The following is a 14,323-nucleotide window of genomic DNA, read 5'->3' on the forward strand; positions in this document are numbered from 1 at the left end:
TGGTAGGACAGCTCAGTTTTGACTGCCGCTCATACTGCGGGCGCAGCCGCCATATGTAAGGCACCTATTGTAAGAAAAACAAAACAATCATGATTGGATAGTCTTTTAGTTTTGTCAGGTTTGCTTTCCTTTCTGTACTTGATTTGATCAGAGTTTATCTGTAAAACAAAGCATTGATCAAGGACATTTTGGTTTGAGTTTCATCTTGCTACCCTTAAGGTAGTTCCAGTTTCAATAATAATCACTGTCTCCACAGTTACCATTCAGATGAGAATTGTAAAAGCTTTTGAACACCAAGCTCCTTTTTCTTTTACAGCACAGTTATAACTATTCTGCTTGTCATTATCCCGATCCTTGGTAGTCAAAGCCATACCGTTGTGACTCTAAAGTTGCTCCCCTGCTGATCCATAACAGAAATCTACAAACACTTGAACATTAGCGAAATGTTCAAGATCAGCACGTGATGACGTTATCTAATGTGTCTGCACTCTTATTGAAGATACGGCTATATTGTAAGAAAGAACATAATTAAAACATAACTGAATAGTGTTTTAGTTTTGTCAGTTTTGCTTTCTTTCCTGTGCTTAATTTGATCAGCGTTTATCTGTAAACGAGGGGCATTGATCAAGGAGAATTTGGTTTGAGTTTCATTTCACTTCCCTTGAGGTTGCTCCAGTTCCAATAATAATTACTGTCTCCATAGTTACCATTCAGATTAGAACTGTGACAGCTTGTAAACCACCAAGCTCCTTTGTAGTTTACAGCACAGTTATAACTACTCTGCTTGTCGTTATCCCGATCCTTGGTAGTGAAAGCCATACCGTTATGACTCTTAAGTTGCTCCCCTGCTGATCCAGAATAGAAATCTACAAACAGTGTGTAGTTAGTTGCCTCGTTAGTAACTGTAAAATTACTATACTTAGCATATCTATTCCATCGGATGTCGTGTTAATTTCCACTCGCAGCTGGCTCGGAATCTCAGTCAGTTGATGAATCTTTTCGTTTCCAAGCCAATACTCTCCTCTGACGTCACCAAAGCCGTTCTTATACTCGTTCCAGTCCCTATAGAATCCAACAAACCCATTGAAGCGTTTATGAAAGACAGTCCAGCCACCGCCATCTGTCTTCATGTCACAGGACACTTCAAAACTGGTTTTGTTTGTTGGGTTGACTGTGTACACTCCACTTTCCTTGAAGCCAGCAGAAAACAGCTCCGCGCAGTCTCGGGCTGAAGACAAAAAATAAATCAGTCAATGAAAACGGAGGGCAGTTTCAAAGTTAAGTTGTGTTTTCTAACTCATTTGTGACTAAAATGATTCATTACCACAAATCAGGATTAAAGGGGAACAAAGTCATGACAGTGTACAAAGAGTGCTGTTGCTATTTGAAATCCGAATAGCTCCTGAGTTATAAGACAATCTTATGTACTCCTTCCCACACTAAAATCTCACTAAATTAAGCGACAAGGGACAAATGAAATAGAAGAAAAGAAGGCTTCAAAAACGAAGCATTCTTGAATTTGTTGGGTAATGATGCTTATTACTGAACTTTTCGCTAAAAACAGCGCATATGTAAATGTTAAACAGTTTGCTTACCAGTTTTAACAAACAGTTGCACCTCAGTCTCCACATTAACGAACTCGCTTCGTGCAGAGCAGATATAGGTACCACTGTCCTCTGCCGTCAAACTGTTTATCTTCAGCTGTCCTCCTTCTATTTGTGATCGCTTCTCTGGAATGTCTCCTTTACATTTTGTCCACGTGATTCTGGGAACTGGGTGTCCTTTTGCAGAACAGTTGAGTGTGACTGACTGTCCATGGTAACGTTCTATCTTGTCTGGTGGTTTGACTGTAAACTGAGGCAACACATTGACTATCAGAGCTGTCATGGCGTGTGATATTCCCAGGGCGTTGGTAGCGGTGCATATGTATGTTCCTGCATCTTTCTTTTCCGTCTTTGTTATGGTTAAGGTATTACCTTGCACGGTTGCTCTTTCACTGGGAAGTTGATCGAAAAGTTTGGTCCAGGATACGACCGGAGGGGGATATCCGATGACCCGGCATTTAGGGAGCTTGACATCCTGTCCACTCTCGGAGTATATCGGTCCAGTGGGAAGAGAGATAAGAGGACGAGCTGCAAGGAAAAACGTCGCCATTTATATGCGGCGGAAGATAACACTGTTAACTATATTATTTGTTACGCGAAAAGTTGCAATTACATTTAATTAACGGTTATAGGAGTGAATGGCTCGTCTAATTGGAAATAGTTGCATTAAAAAAAGATATAATTACAAGGAGTTGTACTTGGGTACCAACCCATGCTACAGATAGAAATGAATAAGAAACGACAATCTTATGACTGATAAAATGACTAAACGAGGTTTGCTGATAAGAGATACGTTTTTACTCAAGAAACTTAAGTTGATTGCCTTTGACATTGAGTGTAACAGACGCCTGTACGGTCCCCTGGTCAGTACGAATTGTACACACGTACATTCCATCATCACCGACTGTCGCATTCGTGATATGAAGAGCTCCTTTGATGATTGAATATCTTCCTGTGGGAAGAGATCCTTCTTCTTTGGACCAAGTCACTGTTGCGTCAACGTTTTTCTTCGGTAAACACTTGAATATAGCGGACTGATCCAGAGCGACGGTCTTAACGGCCGATGTCACCACAATCCCTGGGGCAGGAATAACATTCCCTGGCTCCCCCCTGAATGGCTGTAAAGAAGTCGGAGTGGGTGAGGTGGGTTCCTCGGGATCACCCTTTTCGCCCTTTATCCCGGGGGGTCCGGGAAGACCCGGGTATCCGGGAGGCCCCTGCGGTCCCTGTGGTCCGATCTCTCCAGGGGGTCCTTGCACACAAATCTGACTTTTGCTAGTGCAGATCCTTCTCGTTGCAGTGTTGACGGATTGGGTGATTTGTTGTTGTATCTCTGGAGATAAAGCATCGTTGTCTCCTTTGGAGGACTCAACATCTCGAGGGTTTCTTTGCAGAGCTGAAGAACTGATTGACTCAACAATCGAAGAGCGAATTTCTGAGAGAAAGGAGTAAATGCCGCGCTGTTATAATTATAATGAAAGTTGTTGTCCTTGATAGAGATAGGTGAACCTCGTTACCTTTTTGCCATGATTAAAAGTCTGCATACGAGTCAAGTGGCCCATCAAGGTTACCCCCAGCATTAAATGCGCCTGTACCCATTTATACACCTGGGTGGAGAGAGGCACTGTGAGACTAACATGTCTTGTCCAAGAACACAACACAATGTCCCCGGTCAGGGCTCGAACCCGGACCGCTCGATTCGGAGACGAGCGCACTAACCATAAGGTCACCGTGCCTCCTACATTTGCCATGATTACTGAGCGAAAAAAATCCAAATTTATTATTTTTTTTTTGCTATCCTATTTTACAGAAACTCATTACTGCAGAGCAGCAGTCTTAGCGTGACGTTCAAATGTTTTCTTTGCAAAGTATTTAAGGACGTTCGCGCTAGTTGTTTCTGTGCATCCTTACTGCGCACGTAAATTCACACGCCACGTCATGCATTAGCGCGCGCGCTAAGTAATAAAATGAACAATGGTAGGGCAGATGGTCATTGCTATAGCTTTGCGTGGATTTAACGATCTTGGACGTTCGGTTACCCCTATTTTTCTTTTGGTGGATAATTTTCTCTACCGGTTTTCTACGTTTAGCGAAAAAAGGAAGAAAATCTATCTATTAGAAGTTTTAATTTCCTTCAAAATGCACCATCGATTTCCATTCTTTTTAGCCTTTCGTTTATCTGTTCGGCGGTTTCAAATACCTCTTGAAGGGTTAAGTTTTGTGCAGACGTTGGCAACATTTGGAATTATTAACCCAAGAAACCCACTTCTACAAAATATGACTAAGATCGTTTGCCTCTGTTGACTCACCTTCGGTATTTTTAACTATGTGAACCCCTGTAGACCATGCTGAATTACGTGCGCCAATTTTTCAAAATCAGGGTAGTTTTCCACACGCTTTATCTCTGAAACGAAGTCGGTGACCCCCAATTTTTTTTGCATTTCTGACAGAAGTAACTTTTTATCTGGCTGCAGTAAAAATTTAAAAAAAAAATCTATCGAGTGGAAAATTTTCGCGCGAACGTCCTTAAAACAATGGCTCTTATAATTTTGTGTTAATATCACGGTTTGCCTATTTACAGAAACTGTAGACGGGAATAAATCTTACACTTGAAATCGAATCTCCTACTGACTGGGAGCTCGCTCTAAAACTCAAGCTCAAGATTTCGACGCAACAACTAAAAACGTTCACTCAGGCAGACTTCAATGTGATAGTTTTCCGTTTAAATGGCTCATCTTAATCAAGTCCAATTTAATATTCAGTTCTGGCAAAAGCTGGTGTCAGAGATCAAGAAACACGTCAATCAAATTGCAAATCCAGAAATTATATGAGATACATGCGTGAAATACTGAAGCAACAGGAATCTGGGATTAAATTAATCTTTTTAATTAGCCTCAGGCAACGGCTTTGGACAGTGGGTGACAGAAGTTGTTGAGACACTTTTAGAAAATGACGCTTTTCGGTGTTTAACCTCTTATTTTATTTTATATGAATCTGGCGTGGTTAAATCTCTGATACTCCCAGCCCCTCAATTCGATGTTGTGTGGGCGCTGTGGTCTGTGCAGTCTTAGAAAGACAGAAAACAACATTGTTTGGTGGGAAAGGGAGGGAAATGTTTCCAAGACGCTCGAAAATCAAATTTTACCGCCGGGTGTCTCGAGACTTTTGCCGCTCATTGTAGCTATTAATAACGACTGTGATTTCTAGAAAGTTCCTGATCGTTAAATCCGCTGAGATCTATCGCACTGATAATACCAATTGAATACTTTGAATAGCTTTTTACAAAGTGTTTTTGTTACCTAGCCCGTTAATGCCCCTTTAATAGTCCAGCTAACATCGACCTCTGAAGAATATAAATTACCCTTTTGTTCCGGAGATTTAAATTGAAAGCGAAACTATACTCCGATGCATATTGTTTTACTAACTGAGAAACAAAAACAACACTTAACAACTTATTGTTTTCTTCAATAATAACTTGTAGCGAAATTGGGAGGGAAAAATGATGAACCGTTTTGGGAAGGAAGGCGTTCACTGGCACTTGTTATCATTGTTGGTTAAGGTATCTTTCACTACAAAATTTAAGTTTTGTTCACAATGAAACAATCCGAAACCGTCTATATTGCTGTATGCAGACTTCATTTTGATTGCGTGTATTCCACAAGTCATCGATTGTTTTAGCCAAAATTAATAAACAGAATATTCTCTTTTACAATCACACATTTGCTTGCTACAATATTCTTTCTTGTATCTAAAGAGCATCTATTGTTTGGCTGAACTTTAAACCTCATGTGCAGACGATTAGAGCTGTAAATGATCTTCATATTGGCTGAAAACAAAATAGCATCGCAGAGTTGAGTCGATCGGTCCCGAACGCATTAATTAGTTTACATATCCGAGTCAAAGCCAGATGCAGTTCGATACAATGTTGGTTTTAGTTTTTAACTTTTGGATCACAACAAAGGTGATGCCGAGCAGGCCTAGTCGCGGATCAATAAGGCTTGAAGACAGAAATTCGACTGAAAAAAAGGCGCTTTGTCGATTTCATAATAAATGGAATAAATTGAAAATTCCAAAGTTTAGGGGCTTTCTAAGAAAAAAGTCCTACCCAAGGTAGTGAGTTCAACAAAGGAACCAGACTTTAATGCACTCACCGTTTGTTGGAATGGACGGGACGGGCGATGTCACTAACTGTTTTTCTCTTCGCTCAAGAGCCTCAAGCCTTTTCTTGTAAGCTCGTATCTCCAACTCAAGCCTCACATAACCAATACAGTACAAGAAAACACTGACAAACGAAATACAACAGCAAACAACAAGAAGGCGGGAAGATCCATCAGCGCTCGTCATTGTGAACTGTACTACAACGACGTCCTCCACGAATAGCTAGGCAGATTACGGGCCACATTATTTATACCTTGAACCCAGATAACCACGAACCGTCTGGAGTTTTTGATATCTTTAATCGCGCCGACCTTACTCCACTTTCCAATAAATACATGTCAGTCTGTCTATTCATCTTATTACGAAACACTTCTGTTAACAGCCAAACCAGCTGCAAACCTGTTATCCAGAATGTTCACTTCTAAATTACTTTCGTATTCCAAAATAAAACGTGGTGGCTTTCCAAATTAACTGAATGAAAATCTTCCCTGTTGAAGAACCCTACTGAGTGTAATGCGTTATGCCTGCGCCTGTATGAGCGTAAACAGAATTTTTCGTCCTAGGTTTGGAGTTTTGTTTTACACGGAATTGTTTTCCCAAAAATATGTTTGTAAATTTCTGATTTTCTGTCTTAAAGATATCAGTAAGTGCCATTTTGTCGTTTGATCTGAATTTTTTTAATGGTTAAGTCCAAACCAAGCTCAAAAGTTTTTTCTCTTAATATCAACGGACGTCAATTTTTCTATAAGAAACAATCAAAGAAAAGAGATATAACTGAAAAGTCTCTTCTCAATTCTTTAACAGACTGTTCGCATGAGCAGCAACACGGTGAAGGCTTGCACAAGTAGACAGCACAACTCCAAAAGTTGTGAGAAAAAACGCCTCCCTCCCCAAAGCAATTGCCCTCAATGGCTCACCACCACCATGCGGTTTCTCTCAAGGGTGAAAAGGCCATAGTAACCGTAGATTTCAATCAAAGTAATTAAAATGGGGGGATTATCCTTTCAGAACAGAAACTTTTCATTAAAGGTTTAATACTAACAAGATGAGAGCTGATCAGATCTTAAACAAGCCGCTGATTGATTAGCCTGATAGTTGAGAAATCGCCATCACATGTAGTTGAAAAGTAAGCCTGAGACTCCAGCCCCCCATCCATGCCAGGCCCTCATTAAGCGATTGAAGTTAAGCTATGGGCTTAATGCAAGCAATAAATACAGGAATAGAGTAACAGTTTGACATCAAAGACTATACGCAGATTTCAAGTAATTCAATTTTGACTGTCATCTTCTCATAGTACTATCCTCTACTATATCTAGAACAGTTTTGCCATTTTGTCGTTTGATCTGAATAGTTCCAATGGGTAAGTCCAAACCGAGGTCGAAATTTTTTTTTTCGCAACATCAAAGGACATTAATTTTTCTACAAGAAACAATTAAAGAAAGATACAGTCCTGAAAATTCCCTGCTCAGTTCTTAAATAGACTGTTCGTATGATGAGAAATACGGCGAAAGCTTGCAAAACTGTGCAGCACAACTTCAAAAATTGCGAGAAAAACTCCTCCTTGTCCAAAGCTTTTGCGTTCAATAGTTCACCAGGTGTGTTTCTTTCAAGGGTGAAGAGGCCATAGAAACCGTAGATTTCAATCAAAGTAATTAAAATCAAATTATAATAGCGGGATTATCTCTTAAGAACAGTGAGTTGCCATTGAGAAATTAATTCAGTATCAGCAGCATGAGCTAGAGCTGATCAGATCTCAAACAAGCCGCTCATTAATGAGACTGATAGCAGAGAAACCGCCACCACATGTAACTGATAACCGTGCTTGAGAATCCAGCATCCCATCAAGGCCTTCATTTACCGATTGTAGGTAAAATATGGGCTTATTGCAAGTACTAAATACAGGAATAGCGGAACAGTTTAACATCAGAGGATATAATTATAAGCGCTTTGCAAATAATTTCATTTCAAGGGTCATAAACTCATATCTCATATCTACAACAGTTTTGAAATTTCTAGAACTTATGTTAAGTTTACTGATATTTATAGAAGTTCCATTGACCAAAGTCATCAATAGCCTTTGCTTTATAGTAAAAAAAGAGCCAAGGTGAACAAATTGCTTAAGGTCATTCCATTGAAATAGAACCGGCACTGAGATTTTTGTCAAACTTTGTCTATTGACTGTTTATATTATAGGAACTTAAATTTGGAAATAAAAATGAGGGGTCCCCATGTTCGTTTAGGAGCAACAGCACCTTGTTTATACCATACAAATCCTTACAATAGCACCATGATTATAGTCACGATTACTTGCTAAAATCACGTTTCCGACGGTTGTTTCTTGCTCAACACTGAGAATTGGCCCATATTTATTTTATATAGAGAAATTTATTACTCAATTCAACACAACAGAAAAAAATGATAGGTCATCGTACTCGTTTTCGAGAAAATGACGATTTACTTCTATGGCGAGGTCCAGCCGCAAAGAAAAAGCCGCCATTTTTTAATGCGCGCGCGCTAATCACGCGTGAAATTATGCGCAGTAGGGATGCGCAATGCAATACTGGGGAATGACCTTTCAAAAGTATTGTAGTTGTGTTGCATATCAAAACGCCGGGGACCCTAACATTACGGTATAAACCGATCGTTTTGCCCGATAGTCAGTTCCGCCGGACTGTAAGTCTGTTCGCCCGGACTGAAAGTTCAAAGAAGGATGTATTAAATTCTTTATTTTAACTAAACGAGCGTAAAAGACAACATTGTGAGCATTATGAAACAAAGGACTGTGACGTCAGCGACGAAAAGTCCGGTTTCCAAGTCTCCGCGTGACTACTGAGCCGCGTGACTATTTTTGCTCTCATGGTCCCACTTCTTGACAACCCCATGTATAAAGCATTCTATGATATCAAAAAGTCTACGAAGCTCAGTTTTCTTACCTGTTTAGACTGCTTTTCGGTTAATAGTACTTCTTTGATGATTTCCTACCTTATTGAGCTATTATTTAAGTTTGACTTGATTTGAAGATTATTTTGCACATCCTGTCGGGGTCACTTATCGTTCAGGGCCGGGTTGTTCAAAGCCCGGTTAAGCTAACCCAGGATTAGCGAGAATTTTGATTTCAGGTTTGCAACTTTTGGGTGCAGGTTCCTGTTTATATTGTTTTTCCTTCAGGTTTGAGTTTGAAAAACCTCAAACTACGCAAAACATAATCAATGGAAAACATTTTTATACAAAGAAAATGGATACTTCGGTTAACTTTTTATCTTGGTTTAGCGGTAACCGGCTTTCGAACAACCCGGCCCTGATCAACGAACATGTTTTAAAGCATTTAAGATAAATATTGTACAGTAGCATTTGTGTTGCTTGGTTCTTGGAGGACGGCCGGGAAATGGGTATTATTTTGCCTCTTTCTTGCTTTCTTATCAACAAACTCGGGTTAGCCACTTCAGCAGAAATCCTGTGGAGTGACTGAACTCTGAGACAGAAAGTCCTACAATCGTTTCCTTCCTTCCTAATTTTAGTAATTAAAAGTAATGTAATGCAATCAGTAGAATAAGAGACTCAAAGAGTCTTAAGAGTCTCAAAGTGTTATTAAGAGTCTGAAAGTCTTAAAATCTTTAAGTCCCCTACCAGTGATGAAAAATAGGTCTGGTACACTAGTTCACTTGTCCCTTCCTTATGTATAACTGCTTTACGTTTTATTTAGCATATAATTAAAATTATTATTACTTATCACAGTATTCTTGTGGTCAGGTCATTTTGTTGTGATATTTTGGATTATATGTTTGTGTAGGTTTGTGAAGAAGCCAAGTGCCCCTATATCAGTGAATGCTGGGGTGGAGGGGAACATGAAACAGCAACAGCAACCATCAATATCGGTGTGTATATAAAAAAAAAACAACAACAACAGCAAGTGAAGGAGTTACGGAAAGTTAATGTACAGTAGTTTCTATACATGTACATGTAGTCATACTGGTACGTGTGTACTCTTTTAACCACTTGAGTACATACTCTACGGGCAAATAGTGATACATTTGTGTTAAAATTTTATACCTTAATCAGTTTGTACAGCCAGAAATTTTAATAAATTCGTTCAAAATATGCTTGTCAAGAAACAGTGCACTAAATATTGACACTGTATTCTAATTGACCGAAACCTCAGTTTGCTCTCAAGATTGGCATAATATTCCTTGTTTCTTCAGTTGGCAAAATTCTCAATGATTCTGATATATTTCAGATACTCGGTGACCAATGCACAGGAGCCTGTATAAGATTCTACTCTGTGAAAACCAACAAGAAACCTCCTCTGCCTGATTCCATGGAGCCGTCTAACACTGCAGAGGCCATCAGTCGCTGGGGCCTGGACTACATAGTTATCACCTCTGTTGACAGAGATGGTAGGCTGCATTTTGAACAAATAACTCTCTTTTTAAATTACTTCTCAGGGAAACAACCAAATACAAACAGGTATCCCCATATTCAGCTGCTTAACCACAGACCAGATTGAATTGATTTTAATAGTTTAAACCTTTGGCTAATTTAAAAGATAGGGGTCTGAACTAACACATGGTAAAACGGACGATTCTCTCAGAGGAAGAGCGAACCAAAACCAAACCTATCGTAATTAAAAGTGAAATTGACATTTCGGTACACCTGATGCTCTCTGACGTGGTCATACAGGTGATGTAAAACTGAAAACGTAATGATGATGGTTACTTTTCCTCTCATTACCCTTCAAATTTGACCACAAACCAGATTTGAAAATTTTCAAAATGTCATATTTTGCAAATATACAAATCATGACTGTATTATGATTTGTATTATAAATGAAGCAACAGAAATAAACATCATCCTACGTAAAGCATATCATCAAGGAGCTAAAAATTCTATCATTAGAAAAAAGAGTCGACATTTAATCAATTGATATTATTTAGTAACACTGAATATTTCAGTTATACTAAAGGATCAGTATTCACTACATTTTGTTAAAATTCTGGACATCACGAGCATTCTTTCAACATTCATACAAATTTATTAAACATGCACATAATGTAACACTAATTTAAGATTTAATTAATTATATCATCTCAGAATCAAGAGCTCACTATGAATGTCTTTTAAGTAATCGTGTAATTTGCAAACATTTTTGTCTTTCTTTTTTCACGACCTACCAGATGGTGGAGCTGCTCATTTTGCGGAGACAGTGATACAAATCAAAAAGAGGTAAAAGAAAGATTACATAATATTATGTACCTTTTGCTATAATTTTAAATGATTGTAGATCATTGAAATCTTTGTGCAGCACTGATCAGTGTGCAGCTGTGGAATTAATTGAGATGGATGTTGATTTATTGTGTTCTCAACCAATCAGATCCAAAGTCAAAACCTCAGCCAATCAGATTATATGTACCACACTTGCAACCAGCATGCTTTTACATCACACAGTAATGATTTATTTGAATACAATATTTGGAAATACTGTATCTCTTCTTGGGGTACTTCCAGATTTAATTTGAAGATGGTCAGTTGTTTAAAAATTTTGTTATAATGTTTAGGATTGCAAGTGTGTGGATAGGGACATCTTGTCATGCTTTTTCTTCCTTAAATGCTCTTTAGAAATCCGTCCATTCTTGTGGAATGTTTGACTGAAGATTTCCGAGGTGATCTCAAAGGTGTAGAGGCTGTTGTCAAATCAGGACTGAATGTGTACGCTCACAATGTGGAGACAGTTAACAGGCTACAGTTGTGAGTTCACTTATTTTTATCCCATTATTAACAATTCTTAGACTCAGCTGTGCGGACCAGTTTCGTACAAGTGTAACTTTATCTTGCTGTTCCAGTACCATTATCATGTCTGCTGCATCTATGAGATTGTACTAGTTAGTTTAATGGATTATTGCTTTATTGAAGGCTTGTGCGTGACCCTAGAGCAAACTACAGACAGTCCTTGGAGGTGCTAAGGCATGTGAAGCGAATTCAGCCTAACATGGTGACTAAAAGTTCTTTGATGCTGGGACTGGGTGAAACAGATGATGAGGTCCTACAAGCAATGAAAGGTATAAAATACTCCATTTCTGTTAATCAATCAATTTACAACAGTTCCAATACCTATACCTTTTCTTTTATTTATAAACTTTTCTTGTCAAGGAAACTCTGATTGATTAATTTACACGCAAGCACAACAATGGTTCTTTTGTTTCCCTTGCTGTTTTAGCTAAGTATGGTACTTCTTAAGAGGTGCAAGGTAACAGATGTTGGGAGGAGGGGCTTGTAAATACAGAGGTCTTGAGTTCTGTAAGAGCTATTCAGTGCTATAGCTTTCTGTTCTATTTGAGATCTTGTGACTACTCAGTGTGATAAAGAATTCCCTTGGCAGAGAAAGGAAGTTAACCTGTTGTGTGTGGACGAGAGACTGGGAAAAGAGTTTGAGGAGGGGGGGGGGGGGTGGAGTGTGGTTGCAGAGTATAGCTGTGTATGGATTTTTGTTTTAGCATGAAGAAATTCCTGAGAAAATAGTCATGTTTACTCTAAATTGTGTCTCTTGCTTTTACTTAATCTTCCCTTTGCTTAACAGATCTCCGTGAAGCTAATGTAGATTGCGTGACATTAGGACAGTACATGCAACCAACAAGGCTACATCTTAAGGTAACGTAACTTTCACGCGGATAGCCAAGAAGGTAGTTATATCTTTAACCATCGTGTCCTATTCCCTACATGAGAAATAGGGAAGATATCCGTTTACAAACATTGTTTTTGTTATTTAAATGTCCAAAACGTTAAACAAAAGAACTCTTTGTTTCACGAGCCAGTAGTTCTCTGGTTGGCATATTAATAACAATAGGTGAAGTCACTGATATCTTTGCTATAGAGCCTTAGTTACATCTTTAGGAAGTCATAAATTTCATTTCAAACGTGTCCCGTATCAGTTAATGGCGTCAATAGGACTTCTGTTGTACTTATAGCAATTTAGCGTGCTTATACATAAGCGCGTAAGTGTTCAGGCATTGCCTATTCCTCAAGTTAGCTTTATTTTATCTTATTCTTTCTTTATTTCTTGTTTAGGTCACTGAGTACATTACTCCTGAGAAGTTCAAACACTGGGAGTCAGTTGGAAATGAACTCGGCTTTGCGTATACAGCGAGCGGACCGCTTGTACGATCCTCTTACAAAGCGGGTGAGTAAAAAACTACATACTCTGTTAGCCTTTTCGCGCTCCAACACAGACATACAAACAATAAGTAAGTAAACCTTTATTTTTCTTGGTAACTCTATCAGCTGTATGAATAAAACTGCTATCAGTAGAGACCCTGCTAAAAATTAAAAAAAGTAAAAATCTGTAAACCTTACAATATGCGTAGAAATTAGATAAAAATTAGTTTAATAAAATTAATCATTTTAACTAACTAGCTGCATGTAACAAGCAGACGAACAGACATAATTGTTTTCCTTTAGTAAAGTAAATCCTGTAGTAAAAACAATTTCCAAGCCCCGGCGAAACTCGATTGTCTGGGAAAACATTCTGTTGTAGGTGGCTTTGGGTTGCTATTGAATAGGCATATGTGTTTTGCTGCTAGATGGCCTTTTAGAATTTTGTATCCCATACTGTTAGCAGCCTTGGTTTTCTTTGCAATAGCTTAAGCACTCCATGTTTACGAAGACAGTTCACCATCTGGTCCCTGTTGCTCAAAGAAAGGCGTTAGTCACCCAATAAATCTCTCTACTGCTTAGTTTGTTTTGTTCACACTTTCAACCGGGCCCAGTGTTTTTGCTTAGTAACATCCTAACCCTGCGGTTTTCGTCGCAACACGACGTACTGTTCTGTCGTGATGATGACGTGTTCTCGGGAGTGTTCGCGCTATTTTCTGATTGGGTAATACGAAACGGAAACACTTTGAAGTGTTATACGAAGATCCTACGAAAACGGCTCAACAATGTAGCTCAGTCCATGTAAAATATTTATTTTTACTTTTTCTTTTGAACAGGAGAGTTCTTCCTGACGAACTTGCTCAAAACTCGAAAAGGAAGCACAGAAGATCAGCAAAGTACAGTGAGATGAAAGGTGGCAAGCGGAAGGTCAAATCTGACAACTTGTTTGTCTAACGCGTTTTATACGCGCGTTGTCAGCATTCGTGCCATTCTCGAGACATTAAGTCTAGGACGCAAAGACGTTGAATTTTTATTTGTTAAAACCGCGAGAGTCAAGGTTTCCTGTACTTGGAAATTTACAGAATATGCTTTATTTGAAATCAAGAAACGATGATGATGATGACGGCAAAAAATATGTATTTCGCAATCCTTTGGTGCGCGTGACTCACACGTTTCACGCGTGGCAGCTGAACATGTCGCTGGCTAACATTAATTTTATGCACATGTTGTGATAGTGGAAGGGTAGATATATTTTCCTCCGCGGAATTCTTTCACAGCACCAACATGTTCATGATAAGATCATGGAGCAGTTTTCACGTGAGTGTCAAAAATAATTGGTATTTGCTTTGGTTTTGCATTGCTACGCTGATTGACAGGCTTAAAAACACCCTCCACTTAGTCATCCAATCAGATGTAAA

General features: G+C 38.8%; 1 protein-coding gene and 1 pseudogene across 2 annotated transcripts; one reads left to right on the plus strand and one right to left on the minus strand.

Annotated features, from left to right (window-relative positions):
* Positions 1 to 433: 433 nt before the first annotated feature.
* On the minus strand, positions 434 to 6,164 carry LOC145498716 (uncharacterized; annotated as a pseudogene). Its single transcript, XR_014050884.1, has 4 exons — positions 5,756 to 6,164; positions 2,428 to 3,039; positions 1,596 to 2,132; positions 434 to 1,228 (listed from the first exon to the last, which is right to left on the minus strand). The product of XR_014050884.1 is annotated as an uncharacterized LOC145498716 (transcript).
* A 2,150-nt stretch (positions 6,165 to 8,314) lies between these two features.
* Positions 8,315 to 13,828, plus strand: LOC145497508 (lipoyl synthase, mitochondrial-like). The gene is made up of 9 exons (XM_081477316.1): positions 8,315 to 8,392; positions 9,553 to 9,639; positions 9,997 to 10,153; positions 10,922 to 10,982; positions 11,376 to 11,504; positions 11,670 to 11,815; positions 12,334 to 12,404; positions 12,822 to 12,933; positions 13,742 to 13,828. Exons 1-9 carry the CDS (start codon positions 8,315 to 8,317, stop codon positions 13,813 to 13,815), a joined length of 915 nt encoding a protein of 304 aa, XP_081333442.1. The 3' UTR covers positions 13,816 to 13,828.
* The last annotated feature ends 495 nt before the right edge of the window (positions 13,829 to 14,323 follow it).

The sequence above is a fragment of the Orbicella franksi genome, chromosome 9 (genome assembly GCF_964199315.1).
Source record: "Orbicella franksi chromosome 9, jaOrbFran1.1, whole genome shotgun sequence".
Classification (NCBI taxonomy): Eukaryota; Metazoa; Cnidaria; class Anthozoa; order Scleractinia; family Merulinidae; genus Orbicella; species Orbicella franksi.

What these genes read in the sequence shown, in the direction of transcription:
- LOC145497508 (XM_081477316.1), top strand. Translation starts at nt 8,315, where the DNA reads ATGCAATACTGGGGAATGACCTTTCAAAAGTATTGTAGTTGTGTTGCA. An exon ending in CAGCAACCATCAATATCGGT is followed by an intron (nt 9,640 to 9,996) that starts GTGTATATAAAA and finishes GATATATTTCAG; the next exon opens with ATACTCGGTGACCAATGCAC. An exon ending in GGTCCTACAAGCAATGAAAG is followed by an intron (nt 11,816 to 12,333) that starts GTATAAAATACT and finishes TTTGCTTAACAG; the next exon opens with ATCTCCGTGAAGCTAATGTA.